This window comes from Aedes aegypti, chromosome 1 (genome assembly GCF_002204515.2).
Source record: "Aedes aegypti strain LVP_AGWG chromosome 1, AaegL5.0 Primary Assembly, whole genome shotgun sequence".
Lineage (NCBI taxonomy): Eukaryota > Metazoa > Arthropoda > Insecta > Diptera > Culicidae > Aedes > Aedes aegypti.
Genome location: NC_035107.1, coordinates 27,285,743 through 27,310,891, shown reverse-complemented (window position 1 = coordinate 27,310,891; position 25,149 = coordinate 27,285,743). Strand labels below are relative to the sequence as shown.

The 25,149-nt window shown below is 43.7% G+C and overlaps 1 protein-coding gene across 2 annotated transcripts in view; it reads left to right on the top strand.

The window, feature by feature from the left end:
- Nucleotides 1-8,000, top strand: part of LOC5569249 (protein lava lamp) — a 72,228-nt gene extending 64,228 nt beyond the window's left edge. The window contains exons 5-6 of one of the 2 annotated variants that reach the window (XM_021839236.1): nt 6,681-6,980; nt 7,039-8,000. In XM_021839236.1, the coding sequence (XP_021694928.1) occupies nt 6,681-6,980; nt 7,039-7,124 (386 nt within the window). In that variant the 3' untranslated portion in view covers nt 7,125-8,000. Of the gene's footprint in view, nt 1-6,677; nt 6,981-7,038 lie in introns of both variants that reach the window. The other variant, XM_021839235.1, reaches the window with a different exon arrangement.
- The last annotated feature ends 17,149 nt before the right edge of the window (nt 8,001-25,149 follow it).

Sequence of the window (25,149 nt, the reverse complement as noted above, 5' to 3'; positions counted from 1 at the left end):
GAAAAGCTAGGAGCTTTTCTAGGGACAAGCTGGGAGCTTTTCTACGAAACAGCTTGGATCTTTTCTGGGAAAAGCTTGGATATTTTCTAAGGGATAGCTTCAAGCATTTTTAGGAAAAAGCTTGGAACTTTTCTAGGGAAAAGCTGAGAGCTTTCCTAGGGAAAAGTTGGGAGCTTTTCTAGAGAAAAACTGGGAGCTTTTCTAGAGAAAAGCTGGGAGCTTTTCTAGAGAAAAGCTGGGAGCTTTTCTAGAGAAAAGTTGGGAGCTTTTCTAGAGAAAAGTTGGGAGCTTTTCTAGAGAAAAGCTGGGAGCTTTTCTAGAGAAAAGCTGGGAGCTTTTCTAGAGAAAAGCTGGGAGCTTTTCTAGAGAAAAGCTGGGAGCTTTTCTAGAGAAAAGCTGGGAGCTTTTCTAGAGAAAAGCTGGGAGCTTTTCTAGAGAAAAGCTTGGAGCTTTTCTAGAGAAAAGCTAGGAGCTTTTCTAGGGAAAAGCTAGGAGATTTACTAGGAAAAAGCTAGGAGCTTTTCTAGGGAAAAGCTGGGAGCTTTTCTCTGGAAAAGCTGGGAGCTTTTCTCTGGAAAAGCTAGGAGCTTTTCTCTGGAAAAGCTAGGAACTTTTCTCTGGAAAAGCTAGGAACTTTTCTAGGGACAAGCTGGGAGCTTTTCTACGGATCAGCTTGGATCTTTTCTGGGAAAAGCTTGGATATTTTCTAAGGGATAGCTTCAAGCATTTTTAGGAAAAAGCTTGGAACTTTTCTAGGGAAAAGCTGAGAGCTTTCCTAGGGAAAAGTTGGGAGCTTTTCTAGGGAAAAGTTGGGAGCTTTTCTAGGGAAAAGTTGGAAGCTTTTCTATGGAAAAGCTTGGAGCTTTTCTAGAGAAAAGCTGGGAGCTTTTCTAGAGAAAAGCTGGGAGCTTTTCTAGAGAAAAGCTGGGAGCTTTTCTAGAGAAAAGCTGGGAGCTTTTCTAGAGAAAAGCTGGGAGCTTTTCTAGAGAAAAGCTGGGAGCTTTTCTAGAGAAAAGCTGGGAGCTTTTCTAGAGAAAAGCTGGGAGCTTTTCTAGAGAAAAGCTGGGAGCTTTTCTAGAGAAAAGCTAGGAGCTTTTCTAGAGAAAAGCTGGGAGCTTTTCTAGAGAAAAGCTGGGAGCTTTTCTAGAGAAAAGCTGGGAGCTTTTCTAGAGAAAAGTTGGGAGCTTTTCTAGAGAAAAGCTGGGAGCTTTTCTAGAGAAAAGTTGGGAGCTTTTCTAGAGAAAAGCTGGGAGCTTTTCTAGAGAAAAGTTGGGAGCTTTTCTAGAGAAAAGTTGGGAGCTTTTCTAGAGAAAAGTTGGGAGCTTTTCTAGAGAAAAGCTGGGAGCTTTTCTAGAGAAAAGCTGGGAGCTTTTCTAGAGAAAAGCTGGGAGCTTTTCTAGAGAAAAGCTTGGAGCTTTTCTAGAGAAAAGCTAGGAGCTTTTCTAGGGAAAAGCTAGGAGATTTACTAGGAAAAAGCTAGGAGCTTTTCTAGGGAAAAGCTGGGAGCTTTTCTCTGGAAAAGCTGGGAGCTTTTCTCTGGAAAAGCTGGGAGCTTTTCTCTGGAAAAGCTAGGAGCTTTTCTCTGGAAAAGCTAGGAACTTTTCTCTGGAAAAGCTAGGAGCTTTTCTAGGGACAAGCTGGGAGCTTTTCTACGGATCAGCTTGGATCTTTTCTGGGAAAAGCTTGGATATTTTCTAAGGGATAGCTTCAAGCATTTTTAGGAAAAAGCTTGGAACTTTTCTAGGGAAAAGCTGAGAGCTTTCCTAGGGAAAAGTTGGGAGCTTTTCTAGGGAAAAGTTGGAAGCTTTTCTGTGGAAAAGCTTGGAGCTGGGAGCTTTTCTAGAGAAATGCTGGGAGCTTTTCTAGGGAAAAGCTTGAAGTTGTTCAACGAAAATTCTTGAAGTTTTTCAAGGCAGAAGCTTGGAGCTTTTCTAGGGAAAAGCTAGGAGCTTTTCTAGGGGAAAGCTAGGAGCTTTTCTAGGGGAAAGCTAGGAGCTTTTCTAGGGGAAAGCTAGGAACTTTCCTAGGGAAAAGCTAGGAGCTTTTCTAGGGAAAAGCTAGGAGCTTTTCTAGAAAAAAGCTGGGAGCTTTTCTAGAGAAAATCTTGAAGTTTTTCTAGGGAAAACCTAGGATTTTTTCAAGGAAGAGCCTAGGAGCTTTTCGAAGGAAAAGCTTGAAGTTGTTCAACGAAAATTCTTGAAGTTTTTCAAGGCAGAAGCTTGGAGCTTTTCTAGGGAAAAGCTAGGAGCTTTTCTAGGGAAAAGCTAGGAGATTTACTAGGAAAAAGCTAGGAGCTTTTCTAGGGAAAAGCTGGGAGCTTTTCTCTGGAAAAGATTGGAGCTTTTCTCTGGAAAAGCTGGGAGCTTTTCTCTGGAAAAGCTAGGAGCTTTTCTCTGGAAAAGCTAGGAACTTTTCTCTGGAAAAGCTAGGAGCTTTTCTAGGGACAAGCTGGGAGCTTTTCTACGGAACAGCTTGGATCTTTTCTGGGAAAAGCTTGGATATTTTCTAAGGGATAGCTTCAAGCATTTTTAGGAAAAAGCTTGGAACATTTCTAGGGAAAAGCTGAGAGCTTTCCTAGGGAAAAGTTGGGAGCTTTTCTAGGGAAAAGTTGGAAGCTTTTCTATGGAAAAGCTTGGAGCTTTTTAAGGAAAAACCTAGGATTTTTTCAAGGGAAAGCCTAGGAGTTTTTCAAGGGAAAAGCATGGACTTTTCAAGCGAAAAGCTATGAGCTTTTCAAAAGAAAAGCTATGAACTTTTCAAAAGAAAAGCTATGAGCTTTTCAAAAGAAAAGCTATGCGCTTTTCAAAAGAAAAGCTATGCGCTTTTCAGAACAAAAGCTAGAAGCTTTTCGAAGGAAAAGCTCGAAGTTGTTCAAGTGAAAAGCTTGGAGCTTTTCTAGGGAAAAGTTTGGAGCTTTTCTAGGGAAAAGTTTGGAGCTTTTCTAGGGAAAAGCTAGGATCTTTTCTAGGGAAAAGCTTGGGAGATTTTCTAGGGAACAGCTTGGATCTGTTCTAGGGAAAAGCTTGGAGCTTTTCTAGGACAAAGCTTGGAGTTTTTCTAAAGGAAAGCTTGAAGCATTTTTAGGAAAAAGCTTGGAGCTTTTCTAGGAGAAAGCTTGGAGCTTTTCTAGGGAAAAGCTTGGATCTTTTCTTGGGAAATGCTTGGAGCTTTTCTAGAGTAAAGCTGGGAGTTTTTCTAGGGAAAAGCTGGGAATTTTTCTAGGGAAAAGCTGGGAGCTTTTCTAGGGAAAAGCTGGGAGCTTTTCTAGGGATAAGCTTAAAGTTTTTCTAGGGAAAAGCTGTGAGCTTTTCAAGGAAAAACCTAGGAACTTTTTAAGGGGAAAGCCTAGGAGCTTTTCGAAGGAATAGCTTGAATTTGTTCAACGGAAAATCTTGAAGTTTTTCAAGACAGGGGCTTGGAGCTTTTCTAGAGAAAAGTTTGGAGCTTTTCTAGGGAAAAGCTGGGAGATTTACTAGGAAAAAGCTAGGAGCTTTTCTAGGGAAAAGCTGTGAGCTTTTCTAGGGAACAGCTTGGATCTGAAAATCTTTCAGCTTTTAACGGAAAAGCTAGGAGCTTTTCTAGGGACAAGCTTGGAGTTTTTTAGAGTTTTTTTTTTCGGGAGTTTTTCAACGGGAAAACCAAGAGCTTTTAAATGGAAATGCCAGGAACTTTTAGACATGAAGCTTTTCAAGAGAAAAGCTCAAAGCTTTTCAAGAGAAAAGCTCACAGCTTTTCAAGAGAAAAGCTCACAGCTTTTCAAGAGAAAAGCTCAAAGCTTTTCAAGAGAAAAGCTCAAAGCTTTTCAGGAGAATACCTTAAAGCTTTTCAAAGGAAAAGCTTGGAGCTTTTCAAAGGAAATGCTTGGAGTGCTTCAAGAGAAAATGTTTGAGCTTATCAAGGAAAAAGCTTGAAGCTTTCCAAGAGGAAAACTTGAAGCTTTTCAATAGGAAAGCTTGAAGCTTTTCAAGGGAAAAGCTTGAAGCTTTCCACGAGCCAAGCTTGAACCTTTCAAAGAGGAAAGTTTGAAGCTTTCCAAGAAAAAAACTTGAAACTTTCGAAGGAAAAAGCTTGAAACTTTCTAACGGAAAAGCTTGAAACTTTCCAAGGGAAAAGCTTGTAACTTTTTAAAGGAAAAGCTAGGATTTTTACAAGAGAAATGCTTGGAGCTTTTCAAGAGCCAAGCTTGAACCTTTCCAAGAGAAAAGTTTGAAGTTCTCCAAGAAAAAAGCTTAAAACTTTTTAAGGGAAAAGCTTGAAACTTTCCAAGAGAAAAGCTTGGAAATTTTTAAGGAAAAAGCTAGGATCTTTACAAGTGAAAAACTTGGAGCTTTTCAAAGGAAATGGTTGGAGCTTTTCAAAGTAAAACCTTGGAGCTTTTCAAAGGAAAAGCTTGAAGCTTTTTAAGGGAAAAGTTTGAAGCATCTCAAGGCAAAAGCTTGGAGTTCTTCAAAGGAAAAGCTAGGAGCTTTTCAAGGGAAATGCTAGGAGCCTTTCAAGGAAGAAGTTCAAGTGGAAAGCTTGGACCAGTTAAATTAAAATGCTTGGAGTTTTTCAAAGGAATAGCTAGGAACTTTTCAAGGGAAAATTAAAGAGCTTTCCTAGGAAGAAGCTAGGAGCTTTTGTTGCAAGTTCCCGACCCGGTAGAGCAGAACTACCATTATCAAAAGGGGATTCGGCACAAACACTGAAGGCAAAGGGCTCCAACTCAATCACAAAACGAGTAATTCATTTTAAATGCATATATTGGGTGCCATCATGACTGCCTGACTCCTAAACTTGACCTCGAGGCCTATCTTCTATCCCTTCTTACATATAGTGGCTTAATCCTAGATTGCTAGTACTCACGGCACCGGCCATTATGCTCCCGCCGCCTTTAGCTCCACCAGCCTCCGCATTCTTTCTGACGGTCTGCGCTCGCCGTCGTCGCACGCTCTGTGCTCCTGCACCCCCTCAGCTGAAGCGGCTAGCTCTCGACGGTCATTCACCGCCGACGACCTTGCACTACTGTGTTGGGAACCCCTGGTCGTGAGTCACAGTCCGCTCTTCCTCCGATGTGCCAAATGTCAACTGCTGATATGGCTACGGACGATCCTCCACCGCGGTGTTGGGAACCCCTGAGTGTAGACTCGCTGGGCCTTCCTTCGATGAGCCAAAGAACAAAACTGCAACGAAAAAACCCTGTTGTTCTGCCGGTTAGTGACTGCTCGTTCTTGATTGCCGGCTACACATACCCAATGAGGGGTTTCTCGTCGTGTGTGGGTGCTTCGAGGGAAGCGACAGCCAACCTGGCTCGTTTCGAGGTCCTCCTACGGCTCTTGCAGTGGCTATGCGCTATTGGTGGATGCAAAATCGTCCCCCCTTTCTTTCCGTCGGAATCACGATCCGAGCAGTAGCGTCAGCAGACAATGGATTTGCGGCGTTCTTATTGTGGAACAATGCGTGCCCGTCCTGATGCCAGCGATGATCTCGTGATCGGACAATCACTTCGGTTTCGAAGCGGTTGGCCACTCTAAAATGCTTCTTCGTGCCTTCTAGGTCGTTGATATTTGCCGCGAAAACCGTGATCCTTCCTTTCACCGTATGGCCACGTGACGATGATGAGCTCTGGCGCCTTTCGCGTCCGGATGTTTTCCGCCACGGCCGGTAACAACTATGTAACCTTTCACTATGGAAAACTGCAAAAGTTTTCTTTCGCCGGCTTTAAACGGCACTAACTTTTTGTGGCAAAATCCGCTTATTAAACCGAACCGACCGATCGCATCATGGGGACTGACAATGGAACGACGATGAAAAATCTTTCTCGCCCTAGCTCAATCGTGCTGGCTTTGGTTGGCGTGTGTGTGTGTCGGCCTTCGGGCAATCACTCTCCCGCATATGCTGAGCAACGTCACCGTAGAGATCGCTTCTTCTCCTACGGCTCTTCCATCCGTGCTGTTAGGTGTGGAGTTGTTTCGTCTTCGTTCCCTTATGTACTTGAGTGCGCTTATGTATTGAGAATGATTTGCTGTGCTGATGTTATTCGGCAGGCTGGTGACGGATGGTTGTCGCAGTGGTGCTTAAACTTTGACTGGCGGAGCAATGCCTTACTGTTTTTGTGTTATAATCTTATTGGTTGTCAAAGTTTTCTCCTGATACAATATCGCTAAACACAGTGTTGTGAAAAACTCAATTTCTCACAACTCACGCTTGAGATTTTTCATGCGTGAGTTGTCAATCACGCAACTCAGCAGTCAAAAAATCATGGATGAGTTGGCTCACCTTTATGACTCATTGTCTCGTATTTCCACAGTTTACTCACACACGGCAATAATTTCTTGTTAGTCTGGTAAAATTATAGTAATCCTTTCTAACGTAAACAAAAATATTCGGGTTTCACGAGTTTTGGCCGGGTTTTGCGACTGAATCATTTTTTATGGTTTGAGTTGATTGAGTTGATTTTGCATCAAAATATCAAGCGTGAGATTTGCGAAGCAGATCTCTAATGAGTTTGCTCTCTCGGGAGAGCGTATTGATTGACATTTTGAGTGCGAGTCTATCAACACTGGCTAAACATACAAAACGTAACACTTTTCAACATTTTTAGCTAAAGCTTCAAACTTTTTGAGCAAAGCTCCAAAATCCAAAATGACCTCATCGTTTGCAATCAAAAAGTGTTCATAACGTATCTTTTCTTCCAGCAGAACCATCCGGCGATTCGGCCAGTGACGTATCGAAAACGACCACCCCGGAAAAGTCCCTGCAGCAGATCGTCCAGGAGTCGGGCATAAGTGCCGCTGTATCAACGACTGCCTCTGCCACCGGCGCCGGTCAAGTGTCGGACCTGAGCAGCAAACTCTCCGAGTTGCACTCGATCGACCACGGACGGGACAAGCGGGTGCAGGAGGAACGGGAAGAGCGCCACCGGCAGATGACCCTGATTCAGCGCGACCTGGCCCACATGCCACTGGAGGCGGCGGCCAAAATCGCCGGAACCAATATCTGTAAGTGTGTGCCATCTGATTAGTAAGTGATCGATTCTAACTTTGTCCTCTCGAACAGCTCAAACCGAATCGTCGCCCCAGCAGCCGCAAAGCGCCTCATCCGTACTGATCAACTGGATACTGGGCAAGAAGTCCGATTCCTAAAGCACTCTTCGAGTCGATTCCAAGATGATTCCTAGCAGCCTCTACATCGTAAGGTTCAAAAATAGCTCTTAGTCACTCGCCGTGCACGTGGAAGATTCCTTTCCAGTGGCATGGCGCATTTATCCAGTAGGAAACCGATTTTAAACAAGCACAGTTCCGAAAGGATGCCTGCAAGGGTACAAGTCGTAAGTTACACAAACACTTATTGAATTCAGTGATAGCGAACGAATGACCGACAACCGACGTCGACGATGACGATGACCCCGAACGAAGTTCGGTGAAGCACCTTTTCCGCGTTTGGCAGAAATTTCTTCACCCCTCTTTTATAGTGTGGACCCCCTACAAGACTCGCCCCGATCCTCGGAATCCCCTTTCTTATCTACCGTCAAACAGTTTCTGTCTTCGACACAACCATCTTTAACAAGACTATTGTGGCGTAGAAGATCGGTTGTTGCTGAGTGCCCCCATACTTGGGAGCGGTTAATTGCAGGGATGAATGTTTGTTGAAAGGTGTTCGCAATTGGACCATAGCCAAATCGTTAGGTAGTGGAATTTAATAGTCATTTCGTTACTTTGATTTGTGTTCTCAATGTTCTCCCTAAGCAAATTTAGTTAATTTTTCCGTTGTAAAAATTGCATTTGTCTAATACATACTTAAAAGTGGTAAATTCCAACAAGATTCTTTAGTTTGTTTTTTTTTATTGTATATAAAAGTTTAACCAACCACCGCACCTAAAACATGTTTTTTGTGATTGTTTTATACCATACGTGCAAATTGCCGTATAACGAAATCTAAATCCTATATAAATCGATGTGTATTATTGGCCAGGAAGGAAGAAACTTAGAAAATTAAAAACCAAACTGTCTGAAATGTTACGCATCGTTAGTTGTCAATTGTCCGAAAGCCTTGTTTGTATAGTAGGGTAATAAATACTAGCCAAAAGTTTTTTACAATTAAGTAGGAATGGATGATTGATCGAACAGGAAGGGGTCCTCCATAATGCTATCCGATCTCTTGTAACAATGTTTATGTAACCCTTCCTCCCTTTTCCCGATGACCGTTAGGTAATCCCAAACCCCATTCGTTGAATCTCTGTGCAACTTCGATTGTTCTGGTCAATCACTGGGTAGGGGAAAGTGGGGCAGTTTGGCCACCTTAAGGAAAAGTCGATAAAAGTGCTGAAAATATCATGAAATCTTCGGATTTTTGTTTGATTTCCAACAATTTTTAGATGAATACAGTAGATCCATATTTTGAGGCTTTTGTTTACCGATGGGGTGATATGAGCACCCTATTTTTGGTTGTAATATTATCTCAAATAATCTACAAATTCAATTATTTTTCTTAATACACTTGAAAGTTATTAGTATTTATAAACACTTCGGGCAAAAAGATTGAATTTTTAAGAACATTCTAACAGTCAAACCTCATCATTCTGAAATGATGAAATTTGAAAAAGCCATTCGGGGCAATATGGGCAGTTTTTTCGAAGATCATCTAGGGGAACTTACGTATTCTCGGCAATCTAAGCAGCTGGACTTTGAAAAAGGCATTTATATACAACCATTAAGTACAAGAATTAGCAGGAGACACCTGAAATACACTTGAGCACTCTTTATTAATTGGTTATTATAAACATAACACTATTTTATTCTCTAAATCATCTGTTTTTCCTCGCCAAAGTCACGAGGCAATTGTTCTATTATCGGCAATGCAATTACTATTGTCGGCAACAAAAATGTTCACTTCGGCAATCCAAAACGTTGCAAAAACTAGCTTATGTATTGGTTACTTTTCGCATGTGTTGACAATGACTGAAATTAAACGTCACTCATTATGTTCTACTCGCTGAAAGGGCCAATGCAGAAAAATACAAACTACACTGAAAACAGCGTTGCAGTTATAAATACAGTAACAAAGAATCAAATTGAATGCACAACGCCACTTAATTTGTACAGACTAAGGCGCCGTCCACATATTACGTAACGCTGTAGCGGGGTGGGAAGTAAGCTCAAATGTTGCGGCTTATACATTTTTTTTTCATACAAAGACCGTTACGGAGTGGAAGGGGGTCGAAAATTGAACAGTTTAGCGTTACATCATAAATGGACGCAGCCTAATTTCGTTTTCATTTATTTCATCGAATATTTTTTGTATCAAGTCTTACTGTGGCAGCATTTCGGCTGTGAAAATTGACATGCCATGGTTATAAACCACGAGCTCGCCCAACTCTACGGCGAACCCAGTATCCAGAAGGTGGCCAAAGCTGGAAGGATACGATGGGCAGGGCATGTTGCAAGAATGCCGGACAGCAACCCTGCAAAGATGGTGTTCGCTTCGGATCCGGTTGGTACAAGAAGGCGTGGAGCGCAGCGAGCTAGGTGGGCGGATCAAGTGCGTATCGATTTGGCGAGCGTGGGGCAGAACCGAGGATGGAGAGATGCGGCCACGAACCGAGTATTGTGGCGTGAAATTGTTGATTCAGTGTTATCTGTGTAGATGTTAACTAAATAAATGAAATGGTTATAAACTAGCAGCAGGTGCGATTCTAACCAAGAACCAACCAACCAACCAAAAACGTGCAGTGTGACGTCATTGTTAATTGGTTCATAATATTGTGCTCTGCAAGGAAAATCTACGGAACGCAATTATTGGATAATTTGTATTTCAGAATTGCGTTTGAATTGCGCGTAATATTGTCTGCGCGTTACTGCCACCGCTGGATATTGATTTAAAATGAGCGTCGGAATATTATCTCTTTTATTCACTTCTGATCTACACCATCCGTCCGCATTCAAACAACACGCATGACTTTTGTCGTTACGACAGGAAGAAATCACAAAAGAGAAAAAGATGGACACACCATCGTCTGGTTAGTACCATGACTGTAACTCACCACTTGCTACACACTGGTTTCACTTCGTTCGTACTATATACCATCAGGATCACTAGATCATTTTTTCACAAATTTGTTCGAGATGGATAGGAATGACGTCATCAAGTAGCTGTCAGTTTTCGGAATATATCACCTTCTCATTATAGTAACCGTGGTAATCCTTGAAATTATCTACAACTACTGTCGAAATTCGTTCGTTGCATTATCTTTAAGTGGGCTACGTTTCAATTGGGCTCCTGTTAGTTGGGCTATAGCCCACCTAAAACGAAGGCAAACGTCATTTTCTGACATAAGACGCAATTTATCAATGTTTATAGCTTCGTTTGTTTGTTTTATGTTATTTGACAACTCGAAACTCAGCCCGATCAGTCAAAGTCTTGCACTAAGTGGGCTACAGGTTTAGCGCAACGAATGAAGGTTGACTGTACCATCAAAATATTAGATTCATAGAACTAGTAGTTTATTTTTAATAAATCATCGAAAAAAGCTTGAAAAAGGCCTTCTTAAATTGTCACTTTTAAGGCTTCACAGATAATCTCGCGTGATCTCGCTTTAAGGTGGACGAATACTATTTAGAAATCTCACATTCCTGTCCATCATATCATCCATCATATTGGAAAGCTCTAGAAAACTTGAAAGGAACACGATTCTCTTGATTAGTTCTTATTGCGTATCTATTCTACACGCAGCGAACTGGGCTATAGAAATTCATATATTTTGCCTTAAGAATGATGAAACGATTATTGCAATACGAAAGCTGTATGTATCGTTTTAGCATCACCCCACATTAAGGCGTCGATAGAAAAGGGGAGTGCGCACGAGCCTATTGATCGCGAGGTTCTTGGTTCGATTCCACGATGCCGCGAAAACTATTGTTGTTTTCAAATTTCGGTTTTAAAAAGTAAATTTATGAATTTCAAACCGATGTCTTGTGGCGAATTTTCATAAGGGGTTCCTATGTCTATCGATAGTTCACTTTCCTGAGTGTTGTTTGTTTGGCCAAATGTCATCCCCTCGAAGGGGTGAATTTGGGCCAATTTTCGTACGTTTCCTGTTTAGAGGAAAATAATCAAATTTCAATCATTTGTTCAGCATTGGCAAAGTATTCTCTTATTTAGCCGAACATATCATGCAAATTGCGAAAATTGTTTAGAAATAAATGAGGACATACACATTTTTGGCCAAATCTCACCCCCAACGAAGGTACTTGCGCAGTTGTTTTTAAATTTCTTTAAATGCAAAAGGTAAATAATTTCACCGTGAATTGAACTATTCGCTGAATGGCTCGATATGGTTGTGGTCTGTAAAGGTTGCTGCTCTTGAATGCTCTATCACCATGTTATTACCGAGAGAGTGAATGGTAATATAAAAAAAAAACGGTTGCGATTTTTCACGATTTTTTGTTGGTTTATGATTAGCACTCTCCGAATATTGTTCGATCGGCTTATTCAGATCAAAATCCAAACTTTACAATTAAAATTTATTTGCGTTCATATTATTCTCAGTGTATGAGACAATCAGAATAGACCCTTTGCAAATCAATTCACTTATGACAAATAAACATCATCCTCTGATTCGCGACTACGAAGCTGCTGATGTTTTCTTCGGTTTTCTGTGAGAAAAACAAGGAAAGATGTTTTTTGCTTTTATTCACGTACACGATGACAGTTCCTTACGAGGTTTTCCGTTGGTGCGAGTGCTTTGTGGAATCTCTTTTTGCTTCGTAGTCGCGAATTGCCTGTAGAACAACAGGAGTGTTGCCAAAATAGTTAACCTATTAAAAGACGTATGTTTTATATGTTTCTCAGTATATTGATGTTTATGCGCTACAATACGCAGATAAGGAAAGTATTGAAAGGCTCAATTATTACCAATGCATGCTTTGTTGTCTAATTCCAATAAATTAATGAGTTGTGTTTGACTTTTTCTATGAATTTAAATTGTGAATAATAAATACACCACAATTGAATATGGTTTCCTGGCAACCTTGTCCAGTAATAAAAAGTGATTGCCGAGGAAATCAAAGTGCATTAATATTAATTTGTGATTTGAAGCATTGAAAATAAGTATTTTCGAGTGCTTTATATACAAATCGTAAGTTCAATAGTGCATTAGTGATCGGTGCGTAGTTTTTGTGAAAAAATTGGAATTGGAGCGGAGAATTTAACCGTTTAAAGTGGTGACTTTTTCTTAAGCAGTTCTTGTGTTGTTTTATTCGGAAGCTCACGAATGACGATAATTTCGTATGCATTTATTTCATTTAATGATTAAACCCATGTTATATAATATTTTTGTGAAAGATGAGATTCACAAGGAAGATTATAGTTCAAGGAATATGTTGAGTACATTGAAGTTAATTCTTGTTCCGTAGATAAATGTTGACAAGGACGATAAGTTAGTGCTGCCGAAAATACCCTCAGGGTGCCGAAGCCATCATTTACCCTACTTCTTTTTCTTTAAGTTTAAAACACAGAATTATGACATGCCTATTGCTTCATTTGCCTTATAAGCTTTGGGGTTACATGTTATTTCAGATGAAATTTCAGGAATTTATGCAGTTTTTAGGGGTGCTCATTCCACCCCATTGGCCAAACCGCCCCGACTACCCCTAATAACTACAAAGCAGTCATCTATGCTCCTCTCTTCGGAAGGCGTAGCTCATCAGAGCATCTGTTCTCCATGTTATGAGCGGCTGATCATCGTCCTAGTGCCAGCATAGGACTCTAAACGAATCTACCCCGTTTGGGATACAGTCGTTTGGCATAACAGTTGTTTGGCATAACAGTCGTTTGGCATAATTTGAAAAGGAAGATACTGCAGTGGTACAGTTATATCTGGGACCATAATATGCATCATAATATGCATTAGTTACACGGAAAATAAAAAATGTTCCAGAAAAAAATTGAAAAAAAAAAATCATATTTTCAAAAGTATAGTAAAAACTCTAATTTTTATTATTGTCAAAAATCAGTAACCAGAAGAGGCTACAAGAAAAAATTGAAAAGGATAGGGATGTTCAAAAATAAAAATCATAAACCAAAATTCATAAATTTGCGAAGAAAAATAAATCATTGCCCAAACCGTGTTTAGTATGATTTTAGAAAACGAAAAATTATATTTAGATCGAAAACAAAAATTTGGGTATTAGAGGGTTAATTATGAATCGTGGTTTACGGCCAACCAGCCGAGTGGAAGTTTAACAACTACCGAAAAGTTAAACATTACATATAATTTGCAATTGGATTAGATGGACAAATTGATGTGAAAATTTGCGAAAAAGTTACACGTCTTCTCAGTGAGAATCTATTGGGATTTCGTTACCGGAACTCGGAATTGAAAAACGCGGATACTTCGAGAACAATTAAGGAGCTTTATTTAAATGCGACTATACTGCACGATGTGCAAAATTGAAAGAGGAAGAACAATTTGAATATGGGTCGCAGCTTACTACGACCTTGTTGGGTTGGTTGCTATGCAACAGGCATTGCCACCCAGCATGGATGGAATGACCAGAATAGCCGATTGCTACTTGGATTACACCCCCTCTCAATCCGCTATTCCGAGACGACGTCCAAGTTGTCCCAATCGACTGGCATCCATCGGCTTAGTAAAAAGGTCAGCTAGTTGATCTTCGGTTCGTAGGTACATATTCAATCTTCACACTGCCGTTGGAAATATGATCGCGAACAAAATGATGCCTTACATCTATATGCTTCGACCTTTTTGATTCGCAGTTCTTTGCCATTCCAATACAACTTTGGTTGTCCTCGTAGATTGTAACTGGAATGTTGGAGCTCTTCAACTTCAGATCATCCAGGATACCAGATAGCCAAACTGCTTCGGAAACCGCGGAGCTGAGGGCGATATACTCAGCCTCGCTGGATGAAGTAGCCACCGTAGTTTGCTTCTTACTTGACCAGCTGACGAGATTACCGAAAACGAGGAAAATGAATCCACTCACCGACTTACGATCTTCGACGTCCGAAGCCCAGTCCGCATCGACGTAACCAACCAATGGCTTGGCAGATTCGGTTCGCTTGTACTCCAAACATTTAGTTTTGGTTCCTTTGATGAACCGGACCACCCTTTTCAAGCTCTGCCAATGTTGTGTGGTTGGCTTCTGTTGAAATCGTCCTAAGAATCCAACGGAATAGCAGATGTCCGGCCTGGTGCACAACATCACGTACATCAACGACCCAAGAAGTTCTCTGTACGGACGATCCGTTGGTTCCCTGGTTCGAGGTAATTGGATTCCTTTTTCCATTGGAGTCTTCACTGGATTACAGTCCACCATATCGAAGCGCGCCAAAAGTTTGTCTACGTTAGCTTCTTGCGTTAAACGTAAACTTCCACGCCTAACATCGTAGTCCAAACGCATGCCAAGGAAATGGCTGACTTCTCCGCAATCGGTCATCGCAAACATCGTGGTTAATTGCCTTTTCAGCTTCAAGATGGTCATTGGGTTCCTTCCACATATCAGCAGGTCATCCACATACAGAACGATATAGATTTCGTTACCATCCTGAATCCTAGTATAGAGGCAGTAATCATGCCCGGAGCGTGTGAAACCCAATTTCAATAATTGTTCATTGAATTTCTCATTCCAGCATCTTGGCGATTGTTTCAAGCCATAGAGAGACTTGAGAAGTTGGCATACTGTGTTCGACGGTGCTTTGACTCCATCCGGGACCGCCATGTAGATGTTTTCCTTCAACTCACCGTACAGGAAGGCTGTCTTGACGTCCATGTGGTGAAAGGAAAAACCTTGGTGAACGCCCGCTGCCAGTATCGTTCGAATTGTGGCCAGCTTCGCCACGGGGGCAAACGTCTCTTCATAATCCAGCCCAGCCTTTTGAAGAAAACCTTTTGCGACAAGTCGCGCCTTGTACCGCACTGGATTTCCATTCACATCGTCCTTGACTCGGAACACCCATTTGGCCTTAAGGGGTTTGACGCCATCCGGGCACTTGACGAAACGCCACACGTTGTTTGCAGCCATCGAATGCAGCTCGTCCTTAACGGCACCAAGCCATTTTTGTCGGTCGTCACGTTGCATGATATCGTCATAACGCATGGGTACATCTGTGGAAATCGATTCGCCAGAAGTTGCTTTATAGTTTACGAAGTAATCGAACAACTTACCAGGAAGCCTGCGCTCCCGTTCGCTACGCCTCGACACCGGCTCACTCGGAGTTTCGTGTCTTTCAATTTGCGAAGGGAGCGCGTCTGCTGAATCCTCGTAGTCCGTTGAAATGTCGCCATCCTCAATAGTGCCACCAGCAGCCTCATCAACATCAGAATCGCTTTCAGCTTCGTTAGGCACAATGCCAAGATCTTCATCTGCAGAGCTTTCCCCCTCTTGCTCGAAAGGAAAATTCACCACCAGTGGAACATCGTCGACAGGCTTCAGCTGAGCATACGGAAAAGTATCTTCGTCGAATTTTACGTCACGAGCAATTTTCACCTTTCGCGCTTGCATGTCCCAAAGCCGATATCCGTTGGGTGCGTAGCCGATCATAATCATCTCACGGCTCTTTGGATCCAACTTTTTGCGCTGCTGATTTGGAATCCATGCAAAACACCGACACCCAAATACTCGTAACTTGTCCAAACTTGGCTTCGAACCAAACCATCTTTCAGCCGGAGAAACACCGACCGGTAGGGCAACCGTGGGGCTCCGGTTCAACAAGTACACGCACGCCAACGCCGCTTCGGACCAAAGATATTTCGGTACACCAGAATTAATCAGAACAGCACGAATTCTTTCTACGAGAGTTCGGTTGAACCTCTCAGCAACCCCGTTTTGTTGAGGTGTATACGCAACGGTGCTTTCAATTTGGATGCCTTTTCGCTTGTAATACTGTTTCTGGGCGTTAGAACAGTATTCTCTCCCTTGGTCAACGGTGATTTTCGAAATCTGCAACCCAAATGCGGCGGAAACTGTGGCTTCATACTCACGAAATTTTTCAAAGACGTTGGATTTCTTCATAAGCAGGTAGATCATCGCAAAATGTGTGTAATCGTCGATGAAGGAAACGATGTACTTTGACCCGTCCCAGGCTGTCGGGTCGATTGGGCCACACACGTCGGAGTGAATGCGCTCGAGGGGGCGACATGCATGACTTCTAGTTCCATTGAACGGCTCACGACACTGTTTCCCTTGCACGCAAGCTTCACAAAAACCGACCGTGGGTAGCTTCTTGATTCCTTGCAGCATACCTTCTCTAAGCATGGTGTCCATTCCATGTTGGCTGATATGACCCAGCCGCCGATGCCACAGCGTGCCCGGATCCGTCTCACAGACATTCGCGCAAACGTTTTCCAACGTCAGCACTATTTCGTATAGGCTACCTACCAACTTGCCGGTCGCTAAAATTTCGCCACGTTTCTTCAACAGAGCCTTGTTGTCGGAGAACACTACATCGATGCCAGCTCGTGCCAGCTTTTTCACCGACATCAAATTTTTTCTCAGGTCCGGGACAAAGAGGACATCCTTCATGTTGAACAGGACCCCCTTGTTGCTCGTTGCATCAATCTTATCGATCGTCCTGGCAACCATCTTGTTAAGTGATCCAATATTTCATTTGTTGCAAGCATTTTTTTTCTCAGTGTAGCGCCCGTTAAATTCCTATCCCTCGAAAGATGCAACTATCTTGATATAGGCCTTTTCCTTGGATCCTAGAGGCAGGGGGGGTATACGCAACGAGGTTCGCCTACCGTACATGTTTTGTGGGTGTATTCGTTTGGCTCACAACGCTGCTAGGCATCCCGCTGTTTGAGTGTTGAAATGCATCAGCATTTGCTGTCTGGCATGGCCCGCGTTCGACCTGTGCTGTTTGGGTCGGCCCGTGTGAGAGATGATGCTGTTTGGGACGGCCCGCCCGAGAGATGATTGTTAGGCGAGCTTTGTTTGTAGTTGACAGCCGTACACCCACCCTGCCTAGAGGTGCAACTGGCGGAGCAGTTTTGCCACCGGTTCAGAGCGTGCGCGAGCAAAGGGAAGAACAAGAAGCTCGGCATCGGGATTCGAAAATGGCTGATTCAGTGGCTGCTCTTGAAAAGTGTTTGGAATCAACAGCAGGTAAGGTCGATAGGATTCGACGAGCGATTGTTGCTGCCGACCATGATTACGGTAAGTTCAACATACATGCCCTTAAATTATACGTTCGTACCGTGGATGCAGCCAATGATGAATACGGTAGTTTATTGAATCGAGTATATCTGGTTGATCCAACGCAACGGAATATATTTGAGCCCAAATACATTGATTTTGAGGAGCTGTATCAGTTTGTACGCATTTCCTTATCGGAGATGATACAGCAATATGAAGACGACCAGAAAGCTGTTGCAGATGCGGCCATTGCGGCGACGTCGAAATTTTAGAAGGCCAATTCCATATGCCAACCAAGCACCAGTGGAATAGTGCCTCCAATGCAGATGGTACCGTCTCTTTTGTTGCAACAAGCTCCGCTACCGACATTTGATGGTAGCTACGAAAACTGGTACAAGTTCAGAGATCGGTTTACTGATATTGTGGACAAGTGCACTAACGATTCGCCTGCCACGAAATTACATTTCCTTGACAAGGCCTTAGTTGGAAACGCCAAAGGAGCTATTGATCAACAGACGTTGAACGATAATAATTACCAGGGAGCTTGGATCATTCTTGCAAAGAAATTCGAAAATTTGCGAATGGTCGTTCAAACGCACATTACACAGTTGCTATCGTTGAAGCCGATGACTAAAGGGAACCATGCGGAGTTGATGGGGTTACTCGATACCGTAGAAAAACGACTACAATCACTAGAGTTCCACAATTTGAAAATGATGGACAGGCTGTCCGAGGCCATCATTGTGACTCTGGTTATCACGAAGTTGGACGCGGATACCCGTAGAGCATGGGAAGCGACCGCGGAACATGGGCAGCTTCCAGAGTACAAAAAGACCATGGACTTCCTCCGAGAACATTGCTATATGCTTGAGCGATGCGAGCAGTCGATGAGTCTGAGACCCAAAAGTGTAACCTGTAATCCTCGAAACCCTGCTGTCAGCAGCAAGGTTCACACAGCAACAGTTCAGGAAACCAACAGCTGTCTACTCTGCAACGACAATCATACGATCGATACGTGCAACATGTTCAAGGAGTTGAGCGTAAACAACCGATATTCGAAGGCCAAGCAATTTGGCCTATGCTTTGCTTGCCTTAAACGAGGACACCGAACTGCTAACTGTAAAATCGATAGCAACCATCTGTGTGAGTGCAAGAAGAAGCATCATCATTTGATGCATTTCGAAGCTAAGAAGACACCAGAGACGGCAACGGGCAATGCTGAGACAAGAACGGTTCCTGAGAGATCCAGTGCATCCAGTAGCGAGTCGCAAACCGTGGCGAAGTGTGAAATTCAGCAGGAATCCAGCGTAGCAGTGAAACAAGTTTTGTTGGCGACAGCGTTGATTGATGTGTTCGACAGCAGAGGCGTGGCCCACAGATGCCGTGCTTTGCTTGATTCCGGTGCAATGGCAAGTTTCGTGTCGGAAAGAATGTGTGACTTCCTGGGTCTGCAGAAAGAGTGCGTGAATGTTCCGGTAGTAGGCTTCAACGGAGCAAGAACGACGGTGAAGTTCAAGGTTACAGCTGTCGTGAGTTCCAGATCGGCGGCTTACAGTTTTCCCTTGGATTGCTTGGTGGTACCCCGTATCACTGGTACGTTACCATCATTGAAGGTGAATGCAGCTGCCTGGCCGATTCCGAAAGATCTGAAGTTGGCGGACCCGAAGTTTTTTGACCCAAGCCGAGTGGATATGCTTGTCGGAGCCGAGAAGTTCTATGAGCTGCTGCAGTCGCGCAAGATTCCAATTGGGGAAGGTCTCCCACTGTTGCAGGAGAGCTTGTTGGGTTGGTTGATCGCCGGACCAGTGTACGACACGCAGGGCTTTGTCAGCGTACAGGTGAATCAAAACGCTACGATTGACGGATCGGAAGGTCGACTAGAAGAGTTGATGAAGCGATTTTGGATGATCGACGAACAGACGTATGATCCTTTGGAAAACGACGATTGTGAGCGGCACTTCAAGGCGACTTATGCTCGAGCTGATGATGGCCAATACATTGTGCAGCTACCCTTTCGAGAAGATGCGGGTCAGCTGGGCGATTCCCGGGCTCAAGCAGAAAAACTATTCAAGGCATTGGAAAACAGAGTAGATAAGAATCCTGAGTTGAAGCAAATGTACTCTCGCTTCATGCACGAGTACCTCGAACTTGGCCATGCAAGGATTCTGAAGGAAGACGAAGTACATATTGAGGGGGCATATTATCTTCCTCACCATTCCGTGTTGAAGCCCGACAGTTCGTCAACGAAACTGCGAGTGGTGTTTGACGCCTCCGCCAAGTCTACTACGAATTTGTCCCTTAACGATCTTTTGATGGATGCGCCGATAGTCCAGAGCGCTCTATTTGACATAGTTCTGAGGTGGAGATTGCCAAAATATGCCTTTACTGGAGACGTGAAACAGATGTACAGACAGGTGTTAGTACATTCTGACCATACGAAATTCTTGAGATGTCTTTTTCGAGATAGCCGATCCCAGCCGATCATGGATTTGGAACTATAGCGAGTGACGTACGGCGTGGGTCCGGCCGGTTTCCTGGCAACGCGGTCGCTGATTCAGCTGGCCAAGGATGAGGAGCAGAACTTCCCAAGGGCGAGTGCAGTCGTTCTAAAGTCTTTCTATGTGGATGATGCGCTTACCGGCGCAGACACTCTCCAGGAAGCGGTGATGCTGAGAAAGGATCTGCAAGAATTACTGTGCCGTGGAGGATTCAAGCTGCACAAATGGTGTGCCAACGATCCAGCGATTCTTGAAGGAGTGCCATTGGAAGATCGTGAAAAGCTAATGAACTTTGAAGATAGTGATGTGAATGAAGTGATTAAGACTCTCGGACTATTGTGGGACCCCGCGAGTGATTGTTTTGTGTTTCGGGTAAAACCACTGACGGGCAGTTTGGAACCACCGACAAAGAGACAAGTACTTTCCGAAATTGCCAAACTTTTTGACCCGCTCGGTGTCTTGGGTCCAGTGATAGTGTTGGCCAAGCTAATAATGCAGCGACTGTGGCAAAAATCAATCGACTGGGACGAACCAATTCCGAGTGAAGAATTAGACAATTGGAATAAGCTGCGGTCCGAGTTGTGTGGAATGAGTAATATGCGGATTCCTCGTCGCGTTACCGTCGATAATCCGTCGGTGTTTGAGTTACACGGTTTTTCGGACGCGTCGCGTGCGGCATACGGATGTTGTGTGTACTTGCGTAGTGTTTCCGTGGATGGCGTTGTTGGGGTGACATTGCTGTGCGGCAAATCCAGAGTTGCGCGCTCAAGGAACTGAACCGAAAGGAGAAAGAAGGAGCACCACCGGAAGAACTAACGATACCGCGATTGGAGCTGTGTGCAGCCGTCCTGCTTGCAAACCAAGTGAAAACAGTGCGCGAAACCTTAGGAATCGACATTTCACGTGTCGTCCTGAGGTCCGATTCGAGTATAGTGATAAGCTGGATCAAAAAGACGAAGCCAAATCTACCAGTGTTCATTCGTAACCGTATCGCTGAAATCCGTGGGTTGTCCGCCAATACTGAGTGGCTTCATGTTGGGACAAGAGAAAATCCAGCGGACTTAGTGTCACGGGGGGTATTTCCTGCGGACTTTTTGAAAAGTGACTTGTGGTGGAACGGACCGGAATTTCTTCGGTCAAGTGTAGACGAGACGGCTAATGACGAACAAGAAGACTATAGTGAATCACCGGTTGCCGTCGAAGCGATGGCAGTTGTGATACCGTCATGTGATGATTTGTATCAAGTGATTCAGAACAGTAGCAACTTTCGACGATAACAAAGAGTGTTTGGTTATGTTATGCGCTTCATTCGTGACTGCCGTGCGAAGAGAAGCGGAGGAGAACTTCGTCGTGGAAATTTGACCGTTGCCGATCATCGTGACTCGCTGTACGCTATGGTGAGAATCGTTCAAAATGTAGTGTACCGCGAAGAGATCAACAACGTATTGAAGGGTGACCCTGTAAAAGGTAAGCTGCGCAACTTGTGTCCTATTTTCGATGCAACGGAGAAACTACTTCGAGTAGGGGGTAGAATCAAGAATGCCGTGCTTCCATACGATCAGAAGCACCCGTTGATCTTACCGGAGAAGAATCAGTTTACGGACACTGTCATCGAAGCAATCCACCGAGAAGAATTACATGTTGGACAGAGTGGGCTGCTAGCGAAGGTAAGACAACATTTTTGGCCTGTCAACGCCAAACGAACCATCAAGCGTATCGTCTGGAGATGCATCACATGCTTCAAGCGCAAACCAAGAGACGTCGAACAGCTCATGGGCAATCTACCGATAGCTCGTGTCACTGCCGCTGAACCCTTTGTTCGGACCGGGGTAGATTACGCAGGCCCCTTCCATTTGAAGCAAGGTCGCTTGAGGGCACCTATCAAATCATATGTATGTGTTTTCGTATGTATGACAACAAAGGCAATTCACCTTGAACTGGTGAGTTCCCTAACAGCTGACGGCTTCCTAGGAGCATTGCACCGCTTTGTTGGACGCCGCGGAAATGTAAGCGAAATGTTCTCAGACAATGGAACAAATTTCATTGGAGGCGAGCGCCAACTGACCGAATTGCGACAGTTGTTGAAGTCCCAGTTATTGGAGAATAAGATTGACGATTTCTGCCAGCCCCGTGGTATTCTGTGGAGATTCAATCCACCGAAGGCGCCTCACCAGGGTGGGCTCTGGGAGGCCGGAGTGAAGAGTATGAAGACCCACCTGTACAAAGTTATGAACGAATCATACTTAAACTATGAGGAAATGACAACACTGTTAGTTCAGATCGAGGCCATCCTAAACTCTAAGCCGTTAATCGATCAAGGCAACGATCCCACGGGATATGAAGCATTGAGTCCTGCCCATTTTCTAATTGATCGCGAATTGACAGCAGTAGCAGAACCACTTTACGATGGGATCAAGGAGAATATGTTGTCACGGTACCAGTTGGTTCAGAGGCGCAAGCAATCATTTTGGAAAAGATGGTCGTCTGAGTACATTACTGGATTGCAACGACGCAGCAAATGGTTCAAGACTCCTACGGTGCTGCGTGAAGGTCTACTGGTGATTATGAAGGAGGATGATCTGCCGCCGCAGACTTGGAGACTAGGTCGGATCGTCAAGACTCATCCTGGAGACGACGGTGTCGTACGCGTGGTCACTGTTAAAACCACCAGCGGCACATTTAAGCGAGCAACTACGAAAATTGCCATTCTACCCGTGGAAGATGCAGAGCGTGATCATGACGTGAATGGTTGAGCCATCCGGCTCCGGCGGGTGGATGTTAAGTGATCCAATATTTCATTTGTTGCAAGCATTTTTTTCTCAGGGCGCTACCGTTAAATTCCTATCCCTCGAAAGATGCAACTATCTTGATATTGTTTTTGTTTTCTTGAAAGGCGCTTTCCGTTTCCATGTAGAGAAATTTTCAGTTTTATTAAAGTTACCCGTCGTGTACGGTCGGAAAAATACAGTCCACGTTTTTGATTTTGACCGCAAAGATTCGTCCGAAACACATCTCCTGACCTTATTTTGCCACTTTTATTTCTATTGGGCGCACTAGCGTTTCGAACGACGAGAAAAAAGATTTTTGACTCACCAAATGATCGCTGCAGCCAGAGTCCAATTTGAACGCCACAGTGGTGGTCCGGTCACGTTTTGATAACGATGCGTCCGCCATGAAGCTCACCGCGCTTCTTTTAAAGCAGTTGGCTTCGCGTTTTCTACGCCCGTTGCTATGGGCGTTACCACGTGCACCGTTGCTATGCCCATCGTCTTGACCACGTTGCTTGCAATCTTTTTTCATGTGACCACGCATGCCACATTTGTGGCACTTACCATCGAATTTGCGTTGACTGCTTCCGGAAAATGCGGCCGGCTTGTCTTCGCTGGCATCTTCTTGTCGATCCGACCGTTTTGACTCCTCAGCCAAAAGCCGTTGCTTCACCAAATCGAGCGTTAAATCCTCTTCGCTTACGTTTTCCAGCGCCGTCACCAACGGGTCGTACGAGTCCGGTAGCGTCAGGAAAAGTTGAGACACCAGATCCCCTTCCGCTAGGGTTGCACCGGCCGTTTTGAGCTTTCGTACAAGCCCATTGAATTCCACTAGATGACTCCGCATACCGTTGCCTTCTTTCATCCGGAGCCGTACCAGTTGCTTCCTTATCAACGTCTGGCTGGCTACGGACTTTTTCGCGTACGTTGCCTCCAGACTCTCCCACATTTCTTTGGCGGTTGCCTTTTCCCGAACGACTTCCAAGCACTCGTCGGAAATAAAACTCACCAACAGTGATTTCGCCTTCCGGTCCATTTCCACGAACTTCGCTCGATCAGCTTCTACTTCCGGGGCTTCCCCGGTGAGAACCGCTGACACGCCAGCTGCTTCGATGAAAAGCTTCACCCGGTAACTCCAATTCTGGAACTCGCTTCCATTCCCGCGAAACTGCGGAATTCCGTGCGCCAGCTCTTTCTGTGTGGTGCCCATAACCTATTGGGATTTCGTTACCGGAACTCGGAATTGGAAAACGCGGATACTTCGAGAACAATTAAGGAGCTTTATTTAAATGCGACTATACTGCACGATGTGCAAAATTGAAAGAGGAAGAACAATTTGAATATGGGTCGCAGCTTACTACGACCTTGTTGGGTTGGTTGCTATGGATGGAATGGCATGGATGGCAATGGCAATGGATGGAATGACCAGAATAGCCGATTGCTACTTGGATTACAGAATCGAACTCACGACTCCCCGATCTCTAGTTGGGGCGCGTTACCACTACACCATGAGAGGACTCATGAACGCAGAAGTTAACCTGAATTCGATTCCAGCTCAATAATCACGTGGTCCTTTTTCGCAAAGTGCACCTCTTTTTTTTAGGGGCCCAGATAGCCGTAGCGGTAAACGCGCAGCTATTCAGCAAGACCAAGCTGAGGGTCGTGGGTTCGAATCCCACCGGTCGAGGATCTTTTCGGGTTGAAAATTTTCTCGACTTCCCAGGGCATAGAGTATCTTCGTACCTGCCACACGATATACGCATGCAAAAATGGTCATTGGCATAGTAAGCTCTCAGTTAATAACTGTGGAAGTGCTCATGAGAACACTAAGCTGAGAAGCAGGCTCTGTCCCAGTGGGGACGTAACGCCAGAAAGAAGAAGAAGACCTCTTTCGGAAGAATTAGATGCCCATCCATGTTCCTTTTTTTCAAATAACATGGCATAACTTAGGCGTTAGAAATGCGTTATAATATATATCCCGGACATAATGACCCCCGGAAGTCATGTATGATGCAATTTTAAAATATCTTTTTTGGATAAACTATTCAAGACTACATCAAATAGTGATCGTAGAACAGATTGTTTGTATGCGTTTCTAAATTACTAAAATCGTATCAATTTTAAATATTCGTATATAAAGCCTCAAATGTTCTCGATGCAAATGAAAACTGCACTTACATAAAGTGTCATTCTTTGGTTTTGCATTCGTTTTGCTTAACCGAATAACAGAAACTATGATATTTCGTTTAGTTTGTGTTGGTTAACGCACTGTCAAAGTTACCCGCGTTATCAATCACGATTCCTTTTCCTTCAATTACATATTTCAGTGTTAAATTCCTACAAGTTCAAGCTAAAACGATTGATATGAAATAGTTCCCTTTTAAACAATTTTTACACATCAATAAAACTTGCTGCAGTGTTAATATTTTCATCTTTTCGCAATTAATATGATACACAAAGATGTTTGATTTACTAGTTTGGTAGTAAGAAAATAAAGGAGAGGAGATTAATGGTTCAGTCTGTTGAAAACTGTGTTTTTTATTTTGTATAATGGTTGACTGCCGTTCAACGATCAATATAACTGTCTTTCACAACGGCTACATTCAAAAATAATGTACTCTAAAGAACACAAATTTAATATAAAAAAATGTTCGGGATCCCTAGGTGGAATTTTTTGGGGGACACGTCAAATGAAAGCTTAAAACCTATATTTTCGAATGGTGAAAGATTTAGCGATGCCTATTTTTTGTG